At 46.9% G+C, this 25034-nt stretch overlaps 1 protein-coding gene across 2 annotated transcripts; it reads left to right on the top strand.

Moving 5' to 3' along the window:
* Positions 1 to 2105: 2105 nt before the first annotated feature.
* CPSF2 (cleavage and polyadenylation specific factor 2) lies at positions 2106 to 24300 on the top strand. Of its 2 annotated transcripts, none has more exons than XM_032955940.2 (15): positions 2106 to 2203; positions 5502 to 5692; positions 6478 to 6637; positions 7066 to 7171; positions 7941 to 8070; positions 8229 to 8344; positions 9766 to 9953; positions 10762 to 11052; positions 11611 to 11711; positions 13240 to 13440; positions 14552 to 14698; positions 15876 to 16101; positions 20918 to 21328; positions 21758 to 21892; positions 23760 to 24300. In XM_032955940.2, the coding sequence occupies exons 2-15, from the start codon at positions 5544 to 5546 to the stop codon at positions 23850 to 23852; spliced, it is 2454 nt and encodes an 817-aa protein (XP_032811831.2). In that variant the 5' UTR covers positions 2106 to 2203; positions 5502 to 5543; the 3' UTR covers positions 23853 to 24300. The 2 variants fall into 2 exon arrangements, with proteins under 2 accessions (XP_032811831.2, XP_032811830.2); XM_032955939.2 differs by having other exon boundaries at positions 2134 to 2283.
* Positions 24301 to 25034: the final 734 nt, after the last annotated feature.

Here is a 25034-nt window from a genome sequence, read left to right as displayed (position 1 = left end):
TGCAGGTAAAGAAGGCCAATTTGAAGAGGTGACTTTTCAAGACAGACTTAAAGATAGCTAACGGCTCTCATTGGCTATGACCCAATCACCCGAAAATGCGCCCCCATCTCATGAGCTCTCGGAAGCCCGGCAGTGGGTCGAGTCTGGATAGTAGCTGGCATGTGTGACCACCACGCACGCCAAGTTGGCACAGGTGGTTGCGGGTCCGTGTGCTACGTGGTGGGCAGTCCAGCAAAAATAGCCCACGTTGTACTGTGGTACTATGCTTCCACGAGTATGGCCCGGCACCTTGTCAAATCCACAGTGACCAGCGTGGCGAAGTATGGTCACGACCAGTACGGCGCGAGAGAAGTCCTCATCCAGCAGTGGATTGACAAAGGGGCTCTATGTGTACATGTACAATACTATGACGTATGACATCCCAAGTGATCATGAAGATTAACATTTATACTGATGCAGCTCACAGTCGGAAGGTTGCAGGTTCAAAAACTTACTCTTTGGTTCTTTCGGTAAAGTCACGTAGGTAGAAAAATAACAGATCACGTGACGTTTCTATCGCAACACAAGCAATCGTCATCAGGTGGGAGAACCACAGCAATAAAAAAAAAACTGCTGAAATTGGCCTTCTTGCTGTGGTTGTCCCACCTGCTGAAGTAGGCCTTCTTGCTGTGGTTGTCCCACCTGATCACGATTGCTTGTGTTGCGATAGAAACGTAGTGATCTATTATTTTGTCTACCTACGTGACTTTACCAAAAGAGCCAAAGAGTATGGATTCCTGCAGTCACGAAAGCTTCAAATCAAGGTTCAAAACTTGGTTGTTGTGGGGTCGATACAATTCGTACCACTTTGTGGGTAAGTCAACAGCGGTCGCCGTATGGATAGACTCGCCCCCGCCATATGAATGCGGAATTTCCACTCCTGGCTAATCGGCTGTAAACAAGGGAAGAACAACGTCCGAATGCTCGTTTGAGCAAGTAATAACTTTTGACTGTTTTAACTGAAAGAACAAATTTTACTTTAACCAGAAAAGCCTCGATGAGTCTCGGCGACTTTCCCCAGAGAGGGTCTTGTAAAATCTGGTAAGGCCCTCATCCAGCAGTGGATTGACCAAGCGGCGAGACATGTGCACATCAATCGAGGCTTTTCCGACGTCGTGTCCACTCCAACGGTGCGCTTCATTGTGAACCATACTTCAGCACAATGCTCAGCGCGTGGCTAACGTACGGCGCGAAACATCGCTGTCAACCCCTGATCAGACCAACTCAGACCTTAGGGGCCGTCCATAAATGACGTCATGCGATTTTGGACGATTTTTGACCCCCCCCCCTCGTCACACAGCGTCACAAAAAGTCAGACCCCCCTCAAATATGACGTCATAAAGCTCTGCCCCCCCCCCCCAAATATATATAAAACATGCTTCAAATCGCTTTAAACTACTGTATTGTCATTGTAGTGCGTGTTTAATGTGCCGCTGCACTCTGATGTTGTAGGAGATAAAATTTATCAGAAAGTCTATTTAATTAAGTAGGACGTGTTGTCTATATTTATTTAAAGTTGCGAATTTTGCTGTGACGTCACATTTCTCAACCCCCCCCCCCTCGTCACACATCGTCACACATCGTCACAAATGTCTGACACCCCCCCCCCTCCCTAGGTGCGTGACGTCGTTTATGGACGGCCCCTAATTGGTCACCACGTGCCCTTATAAATCTCAACGTTCATCCAAACAAAGGCCCATCACAAGGGTGAAACACAAACAGACGAAACACATTTTGCCCGTATTGAAATGGCTGTACGCCGTATGGACGTGAAAACTCAATTTCCCTGTACAAGAATACGGGTAAGCCGCATGGGTTGACAGGTATGGTGAACCGACTGGACATCTGTGAAAAAGAGCTTGAAAGCTCATCGGATTCCTCCAGTGTAAATAAAATATTCAAATTCAGTTCGCAGTTAAAGCATGACGTCACAACTGATAAAAGTGTGGGGGTAGATTACGTCACATCAAACGCCGCAAATTTCCCAAAACGCATAAGCGACGCTCGCCTGCTGATTGGCTGCGAGCGAGTCCGGTCGATCTCAACTGACCAATCGCGTGCGTCTTCTCCGAGCCCCGCCTACCCCACGCTTGCTTGTGCGCTCTACGATTTTCCACCCCAGTCTCCGAATTGGCGCCGCCGTCCGTCGGTGTTGGCCACGGGCGTGAGTTTCTCCTCGAAGTTAGGGGGCCACCCCCCCCCCCCACCACACACACTCCGTGTCCCGCCAGGTTTCTCCCTCAGGTATCCCCCCCCCAACACACCCCGAGGCGCCACGCGCTGTACCGAACGGAGTTGCCGTTTCCTCCTCCGCCGTCGACGTGCGGACTTGGGGCCTACGCCGTGAGGCTTTAATCCCAACATCATCTTGTTATGGATGATATTGGTCGCGAAAGCCTTCGTGTTGAATTGTAATTCAAGAGTTGTCTTTATTTACGGCCCCCCTACCCACCAGCCACTGTGAATGCACTGCTCGATGAAGGTTTAACGAGACTGTGTCGGTCGTGGGTTGGTGGGTGGGTGGGTTTGGTTGTTTGACCATACTTCGCCACATTGTGTCGGGGAAGGCGGTGGGGTTTGGAGGCCACGATTCGGTTATCGTCACTCGCCACTAACGTGGGAGCTGTGGATGGGGATCGATTGCCGGGTTTTAGTTCGTGCAGTGTGCGTGCTAAACCATTGGTCTTCTCGCCAAGAACTTCGCCCCGTTTATGATGCGGGTTTTGAAAATTGTCTTGGCGAATGTCCGTGTGTTCAGGAGCTAAACTACCGATGGCGAAGTCTGCTGCTGGCCACGACGACGAGAGAGGGCTTTCAGGAGGGAGAGAATTCGCGTCGTTTTGCTGTTCCTCCGTTGAAGGAGCGCAGACGACAGTGGGTTTACTCCATAGTCCGTAGTTTTAGTACCATGGCCACAATCGCACTACTGCGGCTTGTATTGAATGGGTCAAGAGTATTTGGCTGCTATAAATTAACACGCGATAAGCCACTTCGTTAAGCTATCATTTGTGGCCAAGTCGCTTCTGAAAAATCTGTCAACAGTCGCTCAGTAGGCCTTACCTGGTAAAAAAAAAATAGTTCAGTTGAGCTCTATGTGCCCCAGAGTGTACGGTATGGTCCACAGTTAGCGTTGCGTGGCCACAATCACACTACTGTGGTTTTCCTTTAATTTCCCATGTAAATGGTCTTTACAAATTAAAGGCTCGGTTACAATTAAGGTCACTTATTCCACTTGTACAAATATAATGGAGACGTATAGTGAGGGAAAAAGTATTTGATCCCCTGCAGATTTTGTACGTTTGCCCACTGACAAAGAAATGATCAGTCTATAATTTTAATGGTAGGTTTATTTGAATAGTGAGAGACAGAATAACAACAAAAAATCCAGAAAAAACGCATGTCAAAAATATTATAAATTGATTTGCATTTTAATGAGCGAAATAAGTATTTGACCCCTCTGCAAAACATGACTTAGTACTTGGTGGCAAAACCCTTGTTGGCAATCACAGAGGTCAGACGTTTCTTGTAGTTGGCCACCAGGTTTGTACACATCTCAGGAGGGATTTTGTCCCACTCTTTGCAGATCTTCTCCAAGTAATTAAGGTCTCGAGGCTGACGTTTGGCAACTCGAACCTTCAGCTCCCACAGATTTTCTATGGGATTAAGGTCTGGAGACTGGCTAGGCCACTCTAGGACCTTAATGTGCTTCTTCTTGAGCCACTCCTTTGTTGCCTTGGCCGTGTGTTTTGGGTCATTGTCATGCTGGAATACCCATCCACGACCCATTTTCAATGCCCTGGCTGAGGGAAGGAGGTTCTCACCCAAGATTTGATGGTACATGGCCCCGTCCATCGTCCCTTTGATGCGGTGAAGTTGTCCTGTCCCCTTAGCAGAAAAACACCCCCAAAGCATAATGTTTCCACCTCCATGTTTGAAGGTGATGATGGTGTTCTTGGGGTCATAGGCAGCATTCCTCCTCCAAACACGGCGAGTTGAGTTGATGCCAAAGAGCTCCATTTTGGTCTCATCTGACCACAACACTTTCACCCAGGTGTCTTCTGAATCATTCAGATGTGTATTGGCAAACTTCAGGCGGGCATGTATATGTGCTTTCTTGAGCACGGGGACCTTGCGGGCGATGCAAGATTTCAGTCCTTCACGGCGTAGTGTGTTACAAATTGTTTTCTTGGTGACTATGGTCCCTGCTGCCTTGAGATCATTGACAAGATCCTCCCGTGTAGTTCTGGGCTGATTCCTCAACGCTCTCTTGATCATTGCAACTCCACGAGGTGAGATCTTGCATGGAGCCCCAGGAGATTGACAGTTCTTTTGTGTTTCTTCCATTTGCGAATAATCGCACCAACTGTTGTCACCTTCTCACCAAGCTGCTTGGCAATGGTCTTGTAGCCCATTCCAGCCTTGTGTAGATCTACAATCTTGTCCCTGACATCCTTGGAGAGCTCTTTGGTCTTTGCCATGGTGGAGAGTTTGGAATCTGATTGATTGATTGCTTCTGTGGACAGGTGTCTTTTATACAGGTAACAAGCTGAGATTAGGAGCACTCCCTTTAAGAGTGTTCCCCTAATCTCAGCTCGTTACCTGCATAAAAGACACCTGGGAGCCAAATACTTCCCTCATTAAAATGCAAATCAATTTATAACCTTTTTGACATGCGTTTTTCTGGATTTTTTTGTTGTTATTCTGTCTCTCACTGTTCAAATAAACCTACCATTATAATTATAGACTGATCATTTCTTTGTCAGTGGGCAAACGTACAACATCAGCAGGGGATCCAATGCTTTTTTTTCCCTCGCTGTATTCCGTCGCTTGTGTTAGCAGTCGGGTTGCCCGCCCCGCCCGACACGAATTGGAGTCCTCGTTCATCTGAAAAAAGGATTCTAAAATCTCTGACTCAAGCGAGATGTCACAGCGCCCTAACTCGTGACCGGCAATGCTCGGTGATCGCGTTAAATCTAGGGTAAAAAGTTAATCTAGGTAAAAAAGTTTAATCAGATGCGCTTCTGTGGTCGTCTGGAACGCTCATCCGATAATAGGAAGCCACTGGAGCTCGCCACTTTTGAATCGAAATTTAAAACTAATTTCTTTATAACTGCTCTTTATATTTTGTTGTGCTTCCCCCCGCACCTCCGATTAGCACGGTTGGGTACGAAAGAAGTTGAACATATACACATATACAAACTAGGAAAATGTTGGTCATAGCTCTGGTGGATTACGAGCCCATTGATTTCCACCGAAGTTGATCACAATTCTTGGCTTATTGGGCACCCACCGCTCTAGGTAAAACACATGGGGATTCGGGTAGGCCCTCATTCAGCAGTGGATTAACAAAAGTGATGCACATGTACAAAATATGTTTTTGTACCTGGAAGATTAACATTTGCCACTCGTTGCACTTGACAACAATCGGATGCTCAGGCTGCCCTGGTGTTCCACCCCTGCAGTGACAACAGGTACTGGAAGACTGAGAAAGGAACGACGCAGCCATGACCTCCATCATCAAGCTCACCGCCCTGTCCGGAGTGCAGGATGAGGGCGCCCTCTGCTACCTCCTGCAGGTCGACGAGTTCAGGTTCCTTCTCGACTGCGGCTGGGATGAGAACTTCAAGGCGGACTTTGTGGAAATCCTCAAACGGTAGCAAAGGACCTCTTCAAACTATTCATCACCCCCACCACGGCGATTGTAGATTATCTCGATACAGACCAAGATTCTATTCATTCATCTTTTTTTTTTCAGTCGGTCACCACTGGTGTTAGCTGTGACCAGGAATCTAACTCAAAGTCACCAGGTTCATAAAACTGTACACTAACCACTCCACCACCGTTCCACCTAAATGATGTACACTTATTCCATGTAAATACCATAATGTATCCTGCAATAATATGTATGTATGATTATGTGCATATATCATTCACACGATAATGTTTATGAATAAATTCACCGTTATATTCATTAATGTACAATGCAGCCAAGAGTGTGACAATGTTAAAGTCAGTGACATCTGCTCAAATTAACATTTCGGTGGTGCTCATCTCCTATTTACAGCTCTGAGCCAGTGGTGTACAGTCCTCATTCTTATAGCGGTAGCAAGTCTATCCATAGGACAACCACTGTTGACCTCCCCACAAACTAGTCCCTCTTTTATCAACCCAGAGGCATGATGGGCCGAGTCAAACCCCATATCAAGGATTTGAACTCCCAAACCTTCCGATTCCAAGCCGCTCAATCTGCCGTTGATTTACCTAGCCGCACATGAACGATATTTTGTGATCATGGTTCAGCAGAAGTGTGTGTGGCTACAGGAATCGTTCATACGTATATGTGTGTTGAACATCTTTTGCACCGTACGTAGCCAACCGTGCTAAACAAGATATGACAGTAGCACGTTCTTTCATCGTGGTGTTTTTTCTCGATTGCAGGCACATCCATCAGATAGATGCAGTTCTTCTCTCGCACCCTGACACTCCACATCTGGGCGCCCTGCCGTTCGCCGTGGGAAAGCTCGGGCTGAACTGTGCCATTTATGCCACCATTCCTGTGTACAAGATGGGCCAGATGTTCATGTATGACCTCTATCAGGTGAAAGCCTTGCATTATAGGCGTCATTGTGCAATACATGCTGGTACATGTCCGTGGATGATGATCACTACATCTGTTCGTTGTGTCTGTAACTTAATTGTACTGTGAACTGTTTGACAGTAATTTCCGAGACAACTTACGTTTCAGGACATTTATTCTCTTTAATGTTGAATTACATTTGTGCTGTCTATTCGATTTCTGTAATTCGGTTGTTATTTATTCTCATGTTTTTATTTGCTTCATTGGTCTATTTGATTAATTTTTATCGTTTTGATGACTCGATTCACTTTTGTGAATGAGGCCATCCCGAGTTCCCACTTGGTTAAATAAATGTCGACTTAAATATTCTTCAACTTCAGTTGCGGATGTTGAAAAAACGTGAGATAATTGTGTCACTTAATGATCTTTTTCCGCAATTGTTTCCACAGTCAAGGCACAACTCAGAAGATTTCAATTTGTTTACGCTCGATGATGTCGACGCTGCTTTTGACAAAATCCAGCAATTAAAGTACAACCAGATTGTTTACCTGAAAGGTTTGTTCTCGTTAAATATATCCTACAATGCTTTATTGATTGGTTATGTAATGTTTCCCTTTTAGAGATTTTTTTTTTTAAACTCACGAATAGTACATTTTGACTCGATGGACAAATATATATCATCATCAGCCATGTTTTATTCGCTACGGTGGCGAGATGTTAACTCCCTCGCCTGGTGTGCAGGAGGTCGTGGGTTCGATCCCCAGCTTGACGCATGTATATTTGGAGTTTGCATGTTCTCCCCGTGGTCGCGTGGATTTTTCTCTGGGTCCTCCGGTTTTTCCCTCCATATTTAGAAACATGCGTTTGGAGTATTTGGCTGCTCTAATCTTCCACATGATCAGCCACTTCCTTGATCTATCATTTGTGATCAGGTTGCTTCTAATTAAGAGCTATATATGGCTCAGTGGGCCTTAGTTGGTAAAATATAATAAAAAAATATTCACTGCTTAATGAAGGTTTCCAGAATTGTTCACCATCTCTTAGTCTCATGGTGCACCAATCCACCAGGCTTCTGTCCACGAGATTGAATTGATCTACCACCACGTAGACATCCCCTTTAACGTGTTCCCTCCTTTACCTACCACTCCGTACGTAGTCTCGACCACCAGCCATCATGTTAATCCTGACTGACCCCAACTATGCAGTGATTTCCTGCGCTTCAACCCTGATAGTTCTAAAGACTTGGAGATGTTTAAAGCTATTTCAGCTAGTATTTGGTGTTGTGTTTATCGCGTTCAATATAACGTATTTCTTTTTCATTCAGGCAAGGGACATGGCTTGTCTATAACCCCGCTGCCTGCTGGCCACATGATTGGGGGCACAGTGTGGAAGATTGTAAAAGACGGAGAGGAGGAGATCATCTATGCGGTGGATTACAACCACAAAAGGGAGATGTAAGCTACAGGACATAAACGTACAGCTCTAGCAGCTAATATAAAAGCACACTGTTTACTTGTATTCCATTTTAATGTCAGATTCCGTTATAACTGCTTGTGAATGATTGTATGCTCATCATTTATTAACTGTTCACCTGTTTTTTTGTTTTATGTAGACACTTAAACGGTTGCGCTTTAGAGACTGTCACAAGACCATCACTGCTCATCACTGACTCACTAAATGCCACATACGTTCAAGCCAGGAGGAAACAACGAGATGAACAGCTGCTAAGTATGTTTCCTTACCGAAGGAACGCTTTATATTTTCATCCCATTTAACATGTTCCATTACACAAGAGTTTGATGTTCGTCTTTGCATGCGTCACTTACGAGTTTGTATACTGGTGTTGTCTATTGGAAAGTTATAAAAAAAATTAAAGCATGCCACTCGCAATTGGAACGTTGCCGGATTAAATCGTGCGCGGTGGTCGACGCAAACTTTTATTTTTTCAGGGCTGATAAATTGACTTTCCACTCTAGACTTGAAGTTTTCGTGACTGCAGGGATCCATACTCTTTGGTTCTTTTGGTAAAGTCACGTAAGTATAAAATAAAATAAATTAAATCTTGTAAAGCTTGTGTTGCGCCCAAAACGTCGTGATTTAATTTATTTTATACCTACGTGACTTTACCGAAGGAACCAAAGAGTATGATTTTCCACTCTGCTTGGAAGTCAACAGTGATTATCCTGTGGTTGTATTCATTGTTGCCACAGCAATTTGGAATTTCCACCGCTGGCTCAGAGTTGTAAACCGAGGATGAGCACCGTCCCAAATTTATTTGGGCAAGAAACGTCTATACTTGGAAGCATAACAGCCATGCTGCCTCACTGTAATAGTACAAGAGCTACAGATCGGTGGAATGAAAGAGAGCCTAACAGGAGATTTGGTTGAGAAAGAGCTGTGGATAAGAGATACAGATTTACACTTTTGTGCTGAGCAGGCCCCTCCGTTCTCATGGAGGGCTCTTGTCTGTCATGTCATGCAACCTGGCAGCAGTTGTTTTAGCCGGCCTGACTGATGATTAGACTAAAAGTGGAAGCCGGCCTTGAGAGAGTTAAATTTGCTGCTAAAAAAAAGAAATGGGATTTTGAAAACGCTTGGGCTGTTTGATGAAAATGTTATTTTTACGTGGTTAAAAACTGTCCACTAGTTTGAATGTATTACTCAGTATAGTAGAAATTACTTTGTTATTAATGCAATCATTAAGTGATTGTTACTTGTCATCGTTAGTTGTTGAATGTATGAGCGACAATTATTATAAACCCAGACCTCCCTTGAAGACAGACTGCTTGAATTGGCTGTCGCCTGATTTAAACAAAATAACCTACTAAAATGTTTTCCAATTATATCCTGCTTTTTCATTCAGCCTCATGTCATGAGAAGAAGTATATTTTCAGATAATTCCGATCCTCCCACACCTCCAATTAGCCCGCACCTCCAATTAGCACGGTTTGCTCGGTACGGTGCGATAGAAGTTCAACATACATACATATTTCGCGGAATTGCCCACACGGAAGCAGATATAAAAAAAAATATCTCTTGAGATCCCCTTTTCAGTGACCTGCGGACTCTCACCTGCCTTTAAATGCCAATGTGTAAAACACGGGCCGCGTTTTGTAATGCCCCGTGTTCATATGTGCGCGTCCCCGCAGCGAACATCCTTGAGACGCTGCGTGGGGACGGCAACGTGCTGCTTGCCGTGGACACGGCGGGTCGCGTGCTGGAGCTGGCCCAGCTGCTCGACCAGATCTGGAGGACCAAGGACGCGGGCCTGGGAGCGTACTCCCTCGCGCTGCTCAACAACGTCAGCTACAACGTCGTCGAGTTCTCAAAGTCTCAGGTCCGTGCCGTTTGTTCGGACGACCCCGCATCCTCTTTGTGCTTTGGGTTCGATCGCCTGCGTCATTTGTTTTTTCCTTCCTTCCCCCTATACTCGATCATTCTCTTCTGCACGGGTGTGACAAACGCGCTCCCGTGTTTTCTCAGTCGCGTAAAGATCGATGGCTCAATTCTCATGGTGAATGTCTCTTTTAAGTACAATTTGTGTGCGAAAACACTTGTACGTCTTCAAGAGCAAGAGTAGACCAAATCACCGATATTCAGGACTCTTTAAACTGGTGGCCCGCAGATCTATAGCCCACCGAAATATATATGGCTTTGAGAGACATGATGAGAGATAGACATTAGTGAGACGAAAGAGAGCTTAAGAAGTTAGAGGGATGAGGTACCCGAACACACGAGCTCCAGATGAGTGATCACAGGGTACAGATATGATGTCAGAGGCATCGTGTGATGTCAACATCTGTACACAAGACATTTAGACATCGCATGACACTATGACGCCGTGCGGCCTCTCAGCGCACACACACTAGTTGCGTTGTTACCCACGAGAAAATGAAGTGGCAGAACCCTGACCTAGTGTCTCAGCGGTTTTAACGTCCGTACACGCGACACATACGACGTTCAGACGTCGCGTGACGCTTTGACATAGCGTACCCTGCCAGCGCGCACATTTAGTATTATTATGTGGTCCATCGAAAGATACATCATTAAGAGAACCGTGACGCCGAGTGTCTCCTTCTGTCTTGAGCGGCCACGTATGTGAACCTGTGTACCCCCCCCCCCCACCCATGCATCGTCGACCACAGGTGGAGTGGATGAGCGACAAACTGATGCGGTGCTTCGAGGACAAGCGCAACAACCCGTTCCAGTTCAGGCACCTGTCCCTGTGCCACAGCCTGGCCGACCTGGCCAAGGTGCCGAGCCCCAAGGTGGTGCTGTGCAGTCAGCCCGATCTGGAGTGCGGCTTCTCGCGCGAGCTCTTCATCCAGTGGTGCAGCGACCCGAGGCACTGCGTCATCTTCACGGCCCGCACCATGCCAGGCACGCTGGCGCGCACGCTCATCGAGAAGCCGGGACTGCGCCGGGCAGAGCTGGAGGTGAGGTTCGCATTTGCGTTTGGGGCGGAGGGTGGGGAGTGTGGATTTTAGCTGTGAACTTGCGTGGCTGCCATCGCATGCTCTGTGTGTGTAGGTACGTATGTGCGTACACGTGTTGAACTTCTTTCGCGCCGTACGTAGCCAACCACGCTCCTCGGTGGCGGTCGTGGTTAAAATTATGGTTGCCAATTTTAAAAGAGAAAGTCAGCGTACGTCCACGTCAGTAGGGTCGGCTCTTTCGGAGCGGACGTGAAATAACATTTAACCAAATAAACTTTGGGTTAGCGTATGTAGCGTGGTTTTAATGGTTAGCACATTGGACGTGCAATCCAGAGGTCGCCGATGCCTTCTCCCGGCATGACAGTTGAAACACTGTTGCTTAAATCCACACCCCCCCTTGTTTGTCTGTCCGCCCAGTAAATTGGAACACCACAGTCGATCGGCTGGTTTCTGTGTGTGCGGTGGGGTAAAGTGTGGGTTCTCACAAGATGCCTGGCCAAGTGTTAATAATGAGACAAATATTCACCGTGATGATATCCGCATTTTTTTCTTATTCAGATACGCAAACGTGTCAAGCTTGAAGGTAAAGAGCTCGAAGAATATATGGAAAAAGACAAAATAAAGAAAGAAGAAGCGAAAAAGCAAGAGCAAGCCAAAGAGTGAGCAATTAAAAAATATATATATATATATCTTTTCCCCAGGGTTTATGCCTCTTATGCCATACTTAGCCACCGGTGCTAATTGGCGGCATGTCGTGAGACAAATTATACTTTCGCAGAGCAGCCGGGGACCCCTGGTTGTTAAAGAACTGCCCCACAGCAGCAGAGAGCACAGCGAGCTACATCTGATGTCTCTTGAAGTGACCACAGGTCCACGCAGTAGGGGGCAGTTCGCTTGGCCAAGGACAGTGACGTTTGGCACGTGACAGCGACGGCGATTTATTTAATTGTCAGAGCATCAATTTGGCCGAATTAAGGGCAGAACCACATTTTGTGCGATGAGGTGTTCATTGTACAGGCAGCCCCCCGGGTTACGGAAGGGTTAGGTTCCCGAGAACGATCCGCAGCCCAAATTTTCCATAGGAAACTGAACAGAAACTGAACAATTTTCCCCCAAAATCAACGATAAAATCCCAAAGCCGGAAATAGTTGTGCCTCTCCTTCCCAATTACTAGGTTCGTTTTATCTCGGTACCGTGTTGTGCTGTCCTCCATTTTCTATCGCTAGCTGTACCGTATCGCTGTACATACACTCTGCACTTCCTACGATTCTTTCATTTAATCGAATATCTACCCTAACACTACCCATAATTAAACTAATGGAAAATATACTGTTTCCAACTGTTTATGAATACCACGAAACATTTTAATATGAATTGTTAAGAGAAAGCAGTCCCTTCCGAATGTTCGTTTACCGTGCATGAGGCTAGGCCTCGACTTCTCCGATCGCTGTTGGCTGAGACCGTAAGCAACCTAAGCGTAATTGTGTTTTAAAAAAGTACACACGGTAAATAACTCATGAAATAAACTTAAAATGAAGAAAACTAGCAATGGAATAACAGACGGTTCTAAGCGTATCAAAAAACAATTACGTAATGCTACAAAAGAAAAGGGATTACATAGCGCTGCAAAAAAATCCATTTACCTTAGTCCTAGTGACGCTCGGCGAAGGTGGCGTTTTGTCGAAGCTCCGCGGTATTCATCCGCAGCCTCACGGCGCCGCACTATTTGCGCTTACGTAACTAATGCCAACATTTACTCGTGTTGAACAAAAAAAAAATCATGATTTTTGGGAGCATTTCCGTAAAGTCGGATTTCCATAAGTCGGGTCTTCCGCAACCCGGGGACTTGCTGTACAGTCGAATGATCAGGCTAAGAACTAATCAACTCGCTCTTCGTACGAGTGAGAAATATTAACGTTGCCTTCAAGGGTCACACATTTTGCACCAAATAATTTAAATGGATGGTGGCGAGTGGTCTCGCAATTATATTGCAAACTTATCAGAAATGTGCGGGCGACCCATCGAACGTTTTTCTGCCGATAGCTGTGAGCCGCTCGTCGCAGACCGCCGCTTGCGCATGCCCAACCCCCACCACCCCCCCACCCCCCACTCCCACCAGCCACCCCCCAAGAGGCATCGCTCAGTCGGCCTGGTTTTGATCTAATGTGTCCGAACGCGTCGGTGCAGCGATGATGAATTTTCGAGCGACGACAGCGACTTGGAGGGCGACATGGAGTACCAGCCAGCGGGCAAGGCCAAACACGACTTGATGATGAAGAGCGAGAACAGTCGCAAGGGCAGCTTCTTCAAGCATGCCAAGAAGTCCTACCCCATGTACCCATCGACGGAGGAAAAAATAAAGTGGGACGACTACGGAGAGATCATAAAGTAAGGGCGCGCCGCTGTGATTCGATACCTTGCCTGGAAAACGGGAGGTCGTGCGTATGATCCCGACCTTGACGCCTGTATATTTGGGGTTGGCATGTTCTCTCTCCCCGTGTTCACGTGGTTTTTTCTCCCGAGCCCTCCAATTTTTCTCTCCAGTTTTTCCCTCCACGTTCAGAATCGGTGTGCTTTTAGAGTATTTAGCTGCTCTAAATTTCCACCTAATAAGCCACTTCGATTAGCTATCATTTGTGGCCAGGTCGCTTTTGAAAAAAGAGTTATATAGCTCAGCGGGCCTTACCTCTGCAAAAATAAAAAGAAATTATCTTAGATTCACTCGCTCCTTCATGGATTTATTGAGAAACATTCGCACGTCCATGTCGGTAAATATCGAATACGAGATTGTCGTATTCTAGCAAATGCAGTTGGTGTACGGATGACGCAGTGTTGTCGTGGTCAGCACACTGGACTTGAAGTCCAGAGGTCACTGGTTCGGTTCGAACTCCCGGCGCGGCAGTTGAAACAACGGTGCAAGTTTTTTCCGAATCTCCCCCGCACCCCCCCCCCCCTCCGTCTTTGTCCACCCAGCGGTGTAAATGGGTATTCGGCAGTTTGTTTATTGGCAGGCCGTGTGTGGTGGGGTAAAGTGTGGGGACTCCCACCTCTCCCAAGATATCTGGCCAGCATGGAATACCCTCTGGAGGGACTCTCCAACTGCCTCCTTTGACCAGCAGTTGCACGAGAAAGCATTTGCAGGGCTGCACTTTTACATTTTACTCTAGGTTAATATTCGTCAAGTATACAATAACACTTTGCGCTGCCAGATATAGCATATGCATTAGGAAACTGCATGCATTAATATAGTTTCCATGAATAAATTTGGGCTGTTAAAGTGGCAAAATATATGTGTGCTATGACCATATATGGCCAAATCACCCGGGATGCTCCCGATGTTGTCAAATCTCAGAACCTAAGCAGGATTTTAACCTGGATAGTGTGTGTGTATGGGTGACCACCATGCATAACAGCTGTTATCGGAGCTTATATGGTTTCCTTGGCTGGTAGCAGAGGGACCGTGCAGTACAAACTCCGTTGTGTCTTCGTGTGTGCACAGGCCCGAAGATTTTTTCATGCCTGAGTTGCCAAGCGTGGATGAGGACAAGGGGGTCGAAGCTCATCACCAGGCGGAGGAGGCCATGGAGCAGGACCTGACGGATGTGCCCACCAAGTGCATCTCCAGCAGCCACACGGTCGACATTCGGTACGCGGCGCTGCGCCCTCCACACTACATTGTGAGCATTCAGATGCGCTCCTGAGGCCGTCTGGAACGCTCTTCCGATATTAAGAAGCCACGAGAGCGATGCGCTTGTAAACCTAGATTAAAAACTCATTTTTTTAGAACTGCTTTTTGTGTTTAATTTGTTGTCCTTCCCCCACACCTCCAGTTAGCACGGTTGGCTACATACAATGCGAAAGTTCAGCATACATACACACACAAAAGACTCATTCCCTCCCGATCCTGATTGAAAATGTCCCCCTCGCTTTCTGTCCTGCCACTTTTCTTCGTACGGCATTTGAAAAGCTGCTGATGTGAAACGTTAAAATTTGTACGCCGAGCGCGGTAATTCATTCGACGGCATCGCTAGTTGCCTGATGTACGTATGGCGTCCGTACCTCCTGTGTAAGCGAAAAATATGGCAGTGGTCGGGTAGGCCTTGTCACGCTGACGACACGGTTGGAATACGTTTCATGAAGGCTGTGGCCAAACAGCTCAGGGGCGTTCGTGCCATGTCATTGCACTGAATTGGTACCGATAGGCTCGTGAATCCTAAGCGACGTTTCAGTCAGCCGCAATATAATTTGGCCATCAATCGTGATAGGTTGATCGTCTCGGCCACAGGTCATCCATGAGCGCACACAAAAAAACGAAGACGTTCTGTAGCGGATCGTTGCGGCAATTGCTGTTGACAAGCACCTGTTAAGGCCAGCACTGCTCACGGGGGCATGGTGTGGCCAGGATGACACTCATATATGATGTCTCTTTAAGCTACTATGTTTTATAATCTACGCATTCCTCTTCACATATGTCAGTGTAATTTAAAGCATGCACACTTCCGCGTGCTTCTTCTGTGTACTTATCAGCTATTGTGCCAATTTTTTTTGTCAATGTTTCTGTACCAATACAGTGATGAAAGGCAGACAACACACTGATTAAAAAATATTGTTCTACAGGCACATTGTCATATCGCTCCTCGGTGTACACCACCAGAGCAGGTAATGACCAAATTGTGTAATTATTACGGACCGTCATTGACGTCCTTAAAATTATTGCTGTTGTTGTCAGTGTGCTTAAGTCGAAGTGCAATTATACAATTTTTGTGTGCGCGTGCAAAACCCTTCGTGTTCCGTTGGCCTTCCCTTCCCCCGTTGGCTTCAAGGGCCAAGTTGATCTACATCGACTACGAAGGGCGCTCAGACGGCGAGTCGCTCAAGAAGCTCATCAGCCAGATGCGCCCGCGCCAGCTGGTGATTGTGCACGGGCCGCCTGACGCCACACGTCATCTGGCCGACGCATGCCGTGCGTTCGGCGGCAAGGAGATGAAGGTGTACACGCCGAGGCTGCACGAGACGGTCGACGCCACGAGCGAGAACCTCATCTACCAGGTGTGGCGTGCCGGGCGTGCGTGCTGTGCCGTGCGCGCGCGCGTGTCATCGGTGCGTCACCGTGGGTACAATTCCAAAAGAAGTTCAACATATTTTGATTTAAAGCTTTCGTGACTGCAGTAATTCATATTCTTAGTTTTTTCGGTAAAGTCACGTTGAAGAGAAACAACAAAATAACAAAATATATATAAAACAATAAAAAATTCTCACGACGTTTCGACCATAACTCAAACGGTCATCATCAGGTGTGTCGGTTTGCATAAATTTATTTTGAAAACGGCATATTTATTTATATATATATAAAAATAACGTTTGCGTCACGCGCAACGATTGGCTGTTTGCCAGGACTAGTCCATCTATTTTTTGAAAAGAGGAGGGGGGAGACGAAATTTGTTTTTATGTATGCTGTCTGAAAGGCACTGTAAGCGTGAACAATCAATCAAGAACTGAAATGATTTATCAAATCTTTCCAATGATTGCTAAGATAGAATCCATCTTCTCGGTTGAAATTGTCTCTGTGTTTGTATATGTGGATAGCCTCATGAACGAATCTCTCATGGAAGCCAGATGGCTTACAAAGAACCTCCGTCTTGGAAAAGTCAATGGCATGTGAGCCTACTGAATTAGAACAATGATCTGCTACGGCCGAGGTGTTGGTCCTACCGTGTTTAAGGTCTGCTTTATGTTCACGAATGCGGTCCGAGATATGGCGTTTGGTTTCTCCAATGTAACTACTACCACAGAGGCAACTTAGTTTGTAGACACCAGGGTATTGTATGTCCGGAATCACATCTTTTACAGACGGAACCAGATCACGGATTTTATGTAATGTGTTGAAACGGACCTGGATCTTGTGTTTATTCAAGATTTTGGAGATCTTTTTTGTGATCCCAGCAATGTAGGGTAAAGTGATGGTTTTGAAAGGATCCTCAAGAGGGTTCTTCTTCATGGTTTGAGTGATAGCTTTGCGGATTGTATAGTCGGAGTAACCATTAGCCCTAAGAGCCTGGTGTACGTGCTTGAGTTCACTGCTTATGTGTTCCTGGTCGGATATGCATTGGGCTCTATGATACAGAGTCTTGATGAGAGAATTCTTCTGTGATGGATGGTGGTGGGAATCCGGTTTCAGATAAGCATCCGTATGGGTAGCTTTCCTGTAGACAGAGTGGCTCATTGAACCATCAGGTCTCTTTTTAATTAGGACATCCAAAAAAGGTATCTTGCCATCTATTTCGACTTCCATGGTAAATCTGATGGCTGGGTGTATGGAATTGATGTGGTTGAAGAATTGGTCTAGAGCAGGCCGGCCATGTGGCCAGATGACAAAAGTGTCATCCACGTACCTCTTCCACAAGGTTGGGCGTAGAGTGGCAGTCTGGATGGCGTCAGTCTCAAATTTCTCCATGAAAATGTTAGCTATAACTGGAGAAAGGGGGGAGCCCATTGGGGTGCCCTCAGTTTGTTTGTAGAAAGTTCCATTCCAAGTGAAGTATGTATTGGTTAAACAGTGTCTCACCAGGGGGGGTACCTCAGCGTTTAGTCCTTGATGAACCAAGTCTTCAATGATTGCAATGGTGTCAGGTACAGGAACCTTGGTGAACAAGGAAACTACATCAAAACTGACAAGCAGGTCGTCTGGGGACAGGGAAATACCCTTGATTGTTGATACCAGGTGAGTAGAATTTTGTACCGCAGAGGTGGTCTTTCCAGTGAAAGGACGCAGGATTTCAGACAAAAAACGAGCTAGTTTGTAGGTGGGGGAGCTGATAGTAGAGACTATGGGACGAAGAGGTGTATCAACTTTATGTATTTTTGGTAAGCCGTATAATCTTGGTGGCCTGGCAGCAGAAGGTTTCAACGAAAACCGTTTAGATTGATCAATTAATGCGGTTGAATCAGAAATTATTTTGTTGGTTTGTGTGACGAGGCTGTTGGTGGGATCTCTTTTTATTTTTGTATAACTACCATCGTCGAGTAATTCTTTAATTTTGTTGTTGTATTCCTCTTTTCAAGACTCTGTATCATAGAGCCCAATGCATATCCGACCAGGAACACATAAGCAGTGAACTCAAGCACGTACACCAGGCTCTTAGGGCTAATGGTTACTCCGACTATACAATCCGCAAAGCTATCACTCAAACCATGAAGAAGAACCCTCTTGAGGATCCTTTCAAAACCATCACTTTACCCTACATTGCTGGGATCACAAAAAAGATCTCCAAAATCTTGAATAAACACAAGATCCAGGTCCGTTTCAACACATTACATAAAATCCGTGATCTGGTTCCGTCTGTAAAAGATGTGATTCCGGACATACAATACCCTGGTGTCTACAAACTAAGTTGCCTCTGTGGTAGTAGTTACATTGGAGAAACCAAACGCCATATCTCGGACCGCATTCGTGAACATAAAGCAGACCTTAAACACGGTAGGACCAACACCTCGGCCGTAGCAGATCATTGTTCTAATTCAGTAGGCTCACATGCCATTGACTTTTCCAAGACGGAGGTTCTTTGTAAGCCATCTGGCTTCCATGAGAGATTCGTTCATGAGGCTATCCACATATACAAACACAGAGACAATTTCAACCGAGAAGATGGATTCTATCTTAGCAATCATTGGAAAGATTTGATAAATCATTTCAGTTCTTGATTGATTGTTCACGCTTACAGTGCCTTTCAGACAGCATACATAAAAACAAATTTCGTCTCCCCCCTCCTCTTTTCAAAAAATAGATGGACTAGTCCTGGCAAACAGCCAATCGTTGCGCGTGACGCAAACGTTATTTTTATATATATATAAATAAATATGCCGTTTTCAAAATAAATTTATGCAAACCGACACACCTGATGATGACCGTTTGAGTTATGGTCGAAACGTCGTGAGAATTTTTTATTGTTTTATATATATTTTGTTATTTTGTTGTTTCTCTTCAACGTGACTTTACCGAAAAAACTAAGAATAAGTTCAACATACTAAACTATGCTATTTTTATTTTACTAGGTAAGGCCCACTGAGCTACGTAGCTCTTTTTCAGAAGTGGCCTGGCAACACATTATAGCTCAACAAAGTGGCTTATCACGTAGAAATGCTTCGCAGCCAAATACCCTAACACATGAAGTTCATTCTAAATGTGGAGGGAGAAACCGTTGGACCCGGAGAAAAATCCACGCGACCACGGGGGTATGACACGCAAACTCCAAAGATACAGGCGTCAGGGTCGGGATGGAACCCACAACCTCCTGTATACCAAGCGAGGTCGTCAACATCTCGCCATCGTGGCACCCATACGTACATACGTCAGCATCGCCAGGGCTGTGACACCGGCCGGCGGTAGCAAGTTCGGCCCTTATTGCAGAAATTCACGGTTCGAATCTGGCGATCACCCCAGTTAGTACTGCGTTGCATATATTCATCCACAAATCCTACGCGCCGTCTACTTCGCAGCGGACGTTGAAGATCCCCCTGACGTCATTTGCAAGGGTAGGCCAGTGTGTGGTCCAAAAGTGTATGGTTTGAGGAATTGCTCACAAATTGCTCGAATGGGATTACACGCACAGCAACCACCGCCCTCTGCGGTGAACACTTGGCAGGACCCTCTCAAAAGAGCGTCGTGAGACTCGGTGGGGCTTTCCTGTGTGAACAAGCGTACTACCAATAATACTGATTATAAACCATTAATATTTACACCAGTGCTTCTGATGCAGTACATTTCGAGGTGACTGGGGACTCCCCCCCCGGTGGTAGCTGTTCCTGTGGGGGCACAGGGTGAACGCAGCAACAGGCTGCAAGTGGGCATTCTTACGCCCGTTGGGTCATTTATAACATTTAAAAAAATATCGAGACATAACCTACCCTTTTTCCAATAACGCCAAACGGCTTTTGACGTCCACTGCAAAGCGCGCGGCATGTAGTTGTTACAATTAACACACCCGGTGTTAACCGGGGCGGCCGTTGAGGGATTCGAACTTGGGAAACTTTGCAATAAGTGGCATACACGCCATCGCCGGGCCTGCAAATTAGTTTTCTTCTTTACAACGCTCCTGTTGACATTATTTCCGCGGTGAAGAGCAGTGTGTATTCTTATCGTGCTGTTCACTGTAAAATCCAAGGCTCTGTTTGTGGCAAGGAAGACCATTTTATTCTTCTGACGATGAAAGATTTTTTTTTTATTACTGTTTGTGCACAGCGTCTTGAAACGTGATCGCATTTAGATGCTATATAAATGTAAATTGTTGTTTTGTTATTGTTGAGACTGGGTGTGATTTTGGACAGTGCAAGCAGAAAAGGCAAATTTGTTCCCGCAGAAACACGCCACGACCCGTTCTGAGGAGTTCTCACTTACGTTTTATCATTCTTTTATACTTCCAAAGCGTAATATTTCGGTTGTGAACGATGATAATAGGCTAGAGCCATAATGCAATGGGTTGCGTATTGTGCTTTGAACCCGGTAACCCGAGTTCGATTCCCAGCTACACTAAAATTGGTGGCTTGTACTGCCTAAACCGGTCCTGGGCACCCCCCAACCCACACTAACTAACCCTCACTGACCAGCACGCTGAAGTGTGGCCAAACAACCCCTGTGATCAAAACAGCATGGAATGAGGGATGGGCGGCGGGGGGGGGGAGGCCTTAATATAACAGTGGATTGACAAAGGTCTGCAAAGAAATGTTATAATTTATAATCGTGTTAGTTTATTTGAGCTCAACAATCACTGCAAAATAAACATCCTCGTCAAAAACGACGTCCGGCTCGACGAAACACACTTGACGATTTTATATTTGTATTTATGCCCGTGCCTACTTTTCCCCCAAGGTGAGGCTCAAGGACTCGCTCGTGAGCTCCCTGCGCTTCTGCCGTGCACGGGACGCCGAGCTGGCGTGGATCGAGGGCGCGCTGGACCTGCGGGTCGCGCGGGTCGACACGGGGGTGGTGCCCGAGGACGGGACGCCGCGCGACGACGAGAACGCGGCAGCGGCGGCGGCGGCGGCGGCGGCCGGCACCTCGGCGGGCGGCTCCGGCGAGGCCATGGAGGTCGATCGCCCGCACCGAGCTGCCGCCCACGAAACCGAGGCCGCCCCCGGCATCGCGGGCCGCTCTCAAGCGCAGCCCCTGGCCGGGCTGTTTATCGACGAAGATGCGACGACGGCGGCGGCGGCGCGCGTCGCCGTCGGCCCCGAGGAGGGCGACATCATCCCCACTCTGGAGCCGCTGCAGCCGAACGAGGTGAGGCTCCGGCATCGGCGGCGAAAGCCTCGAGGCAACGCGACGGCGGTGGCGAGGTCGGTTGGTGGCGGCCGGTTCTGAGTTTGTGGAGGATTCGACGGGGCAGTTGCGTGGCGGGGGGTAAACTCCCCTGCACCAATGACTGAGGGCGGAAAAGCGACGCTCGCGACAACGAGCAAAGCGCTGGGCGGCTAAAACGCGGGTAGGCGCAGTGGAGTGCACGGATGTATGGTACATTTGCCAGTCATCTCCGTGAACCCGTAACACCTTGGGCCGCTCCGTTGCCCTGCCAGTGATTCTACATTTCCCATACACCGAGCCTAGCACAAGCGCGACGGTGACGTCTCACCGTCACGAATGTCGCCGCTGCTGCTGCTGGTGGCGGTTGTGAATGCCGTCCGTTCGGCTGCCGTCTTTTTTGTCTCCCAGGCGCAGGACCACGCGGCGGTGTTCATTAACGAGCCGCGCCTCTCCGACTTCAAGCAGGTGCTGCTGCGAGAGGGCATCCAGGCCGAGTTCATTGGCGGCGTGCTCGTGTGCAACAACGTGGTGGCCGTTCGCAGGGTGGGTTGCTCTGGTTTCTTTTACTGCCTTTCCCCCAATCGTGGGATTTGGTGTTATTCATGCAATTTGAACTATTGTGGTTTTTTAGTGATTTTTCTCACCTCTCCTATTCTTTACACTCCTATCGTTTTCTTGTTTGTCGTAACTTTCTGACCTGCCCCTACTTGGACTTCTGTAAAAAAAAAAAGAGCTTCATAGCTCATCGGATTTCTCCAGGATAAAGATTCTGATTTTGAGTGCTGCCTCCCCCCTCCACCTGCACCCCGCTGCCTCTCGCCCTTTTCTCTCCACGGTATTGAACTCCCACCTTGCCTCCCCCCAATCAAGAACCACTTACTCCCCCCCAGCCCCAGATACACACCGAAGGTTATTAAGGCCACAATAGAGAGTGATCACATGGCCACTGTTCTATTCAATACAGTGTTAGGCACATGTTTAACCTGTATTAGTGTTTTTTTGTGATTGTTAGACGTGTTTCACGTGTATTAGAAACAGGTTATTCGTTACTTTAGAACTGCTTTTTGTGTTTAGTTTTTGTTTCCATTTCCTACGCTTCCGAGTAGCACGGTTTGCTACGTACGGTGCGAAATAATATTGACATACATACATAGTTCGTATTTTTTCGCATAGTAAGGCATGTGCATCATGTGTATTCGTGTTTTGTGACGGCAAGGCACGTGTTTCGTGTTGTATAGCGGTGTCTTTCGTGTTAGTAAGGCATGTGGTTCACGTTGAGTATTCATGTTTTAGCGCCGTACTGTGGCGCTGACATCGCCTGCGCACATTCATCATTTCTCCTGCACGGTATCCATGCCGCAGCCGGCGCCTCTATTCCCTGAGAACGGCTTTCGTGCCCCCTGAACCACGGGCTGAGACCCGCAGCGCGAGCCTCTCTGGTTTACGTCTGCCGGATTCAAATTCTTGCAACCCAAGAACGTTTTGCAAACGGCTGTTGTGGGCATGCCTTGTCTTCCTTTAGTGGACAGCATTCTTGCAACACTGCTAATGCCCCGTTTCTGCTTGGAAGTTCTTCCCCTCTGATTATAAATTTTAATCAAAACCGGCAAGCTTATTTGGGGAACCGAGAAAACATTTACATTTAATTGTGCTTTCGTTTTATTTTTGTAGCATTGTTCAATATATTTTGTCCTAATCTAAATTACGTCCATTTATTTAATCATTGTGCAATTTTTCTCATTTCTATGAATTATATATCTTCACTTTGAACCTTTTGTCCATTACCAAATGATTGGATTTGATGTCACCCAGGGGGTCACCTTTGCAAACAAGGCCACGTTTTCACATTTGTCTTAACTGTGTTCGTTTCATCTTCTGATGAAAAAATAAAGATTGGATTGCATGTCTTAGGATAATATATCACCCCCATTGCATTCATCTGCCCCCCCCCCTCCCCCGGCTTGGCGCATGGCAGGGTCGTTTCTATTCCCAGCACGGCAGAATATTCTCCCTTTGCAAATGGCACCAGCCGTGGTAATCAAACCAGGCTCAAGTGGCTACCCTTGTGTTTGTTGCTTGTGCCGTGCTGTGTGGGGATAGCAATGGTTGTTAGCACTGCACCGCGCTACGAACCCGGCTACCCGAGTTCGATTCCCACCCGGATGCCCCCCAACACCCGTGATGATTATCTGAACCGGTGTACTGGGCATCCCCGCGATGGACTCAGCATTAACTGAGTACCTGCAGCGGTGTGTAAACGTCAGCCCCTGGGGAGACAAAGGTGGCCCGGTCGTGGTGCTGGCCATCAACCCCGTCCATGTGCCACGCCGGCCTTCGGAGGTACTACTCGCTAACAGCCCTTGCCCCAACAGTTTTGTAAAGGCTACACGGGGGATCTTTGTCTTTGCAGACGGAGGCAGGCCGCATCGGCCTGGAAGGATGCATATGTGAGGACTACTACAAGATCCGCGACCTCCTGTACCAGCAGTACGCTATTGTGTGACCTCTCTGGCTCCGGTCGCTGATGGTGGTGATGCCGAGAGGGCCGTTTTAGTGGCGCGTCCACTCCCCTTGCGTGACGATTGTCTTCGTACTTTTGTAGTCTCCCCATCCCGAATGTAAATGACCGCGACGCGAAGCCGTGGATCGTAACGTAGGGTAAGCTTTCGGAGAAAATGCCAGTTTTTTTTTATTGCGAGCGTTTTTGACAATTATGACAGGGAGACGTAGGTCACCGTTCGTCATAATTGGCCGTTCAAGGAATGCTTCTGATAGTGGATATGATTTTAACCGAAGGCGATTCTTGTGTACAGTTAAACGTATGTTTCCCGCTATTCGCTGGACAGGTCTGTCGAGGATGGTCCGTGGAATTGGAATACAGAATACATATTTTCACAGCTGCCAATGTTTCCTTTTCCACCTGTACAAATAAAACAAATGCATCCATGTAATGACGCTTGCAACTTGATTTTAATACCATTTGCTGTTTGTAATCAATACATTTCCTGCTGTTGGTGATGTTAACGGCAGTGAATATACTGGTAAAAATTGAAGTGTTGCATTAATTTATTACGTGCATATTTACAACAGCTCACTCGCTCCTTCTCGATATCAAATGTGGAATTTCCACCGCTCGCTCGGCTATACACGGGAGATGCCTCCATGCTCACTAAAGCAAGAAGATAATATCCAACGACAAGGATTGCATGGCCATTGGCAGACGTAGCTTGGCCCGATTTGCTTTGTCAACTTATTTATTTTGGCCAGGAAAACCTCACTGAGTCTCAAAACTCTTCTTCAGGAGGGTCCTGCCCAGTTTTTGCAGTCGGCGGGTGACGTTGCTGTCATGGTAATTGAGTAATTTGCAGGGAATGTTTCAATATTTAGGTGTTTGGTCATTATTTTTTCTTATGGGATGAAACGGGAGAACCCAGAGGAAACACATGCAGAACAGGAGGAGAGCGTACAAACTCCACACGCAGAAAGGTGCCCGAGTCGGGAGTCAAACCCAGGACCTTCCTGTTGTGAGGCGTCAGTGTTAACACTCGTGCAGGGTAAATGTTCCGAGGACCCAGACCAGGTATTTCCCCAGTTGGTGCCACTTGAGGTGGCATATATGTCCAATAACAGTGAATCACGTGATAACCATTTGAAATGAGTGGCGTTATCAAGTAATTCACTCTCG

The sequence above is a fragment of the Petromyzon marinus genome, chromosome 17 (genome assembly GCF_048934315.1).
Source record: "Petromyzon marinus isolate PM22_M1 ecotype Great Lakes invasive population chromosome 17, UKy_Petmar_22M1.pri1.0, whole genome shotgun sequence".
Taxonomy (NCBI): Eukaryota; Metazoa; Chordata; class Hyperoartia; order Petromyzontiformes; family Petromyzontidae; genus Petromyzon; species Petromyzon marinus.
The sequence above is the reverse complement of the archived record's forward strand: the minus strand, read 5'-3'. Positions and strand labels throughout refer to the sequence as shown.

Excerpts from the sequence above, each read along its gene's own strand:
- CPSF2 (XM_032955940.2), top strand. The coding sequence starts at position 5,544 with ATGACCTCCATCATCAAGCTCACCGCCCTGTCCGGAGTGCAGGATGAG. Across the intron at positions 5,693-6,477 it reads TTTGTGGAAATCCTCAAACG|GCACATCCATCAGATAGATG; the intron begins GTAGCAAAGGAC and ends TCTCGATTGCAG. Across the intron at positions 7,172-7,940 it reads CCAGATTGTTTACCTGAAAG|GCAAGGGACATGGCTTGTCT; the intron begins GTTTGTTCTCGT and ends TTTTTCATTCAG.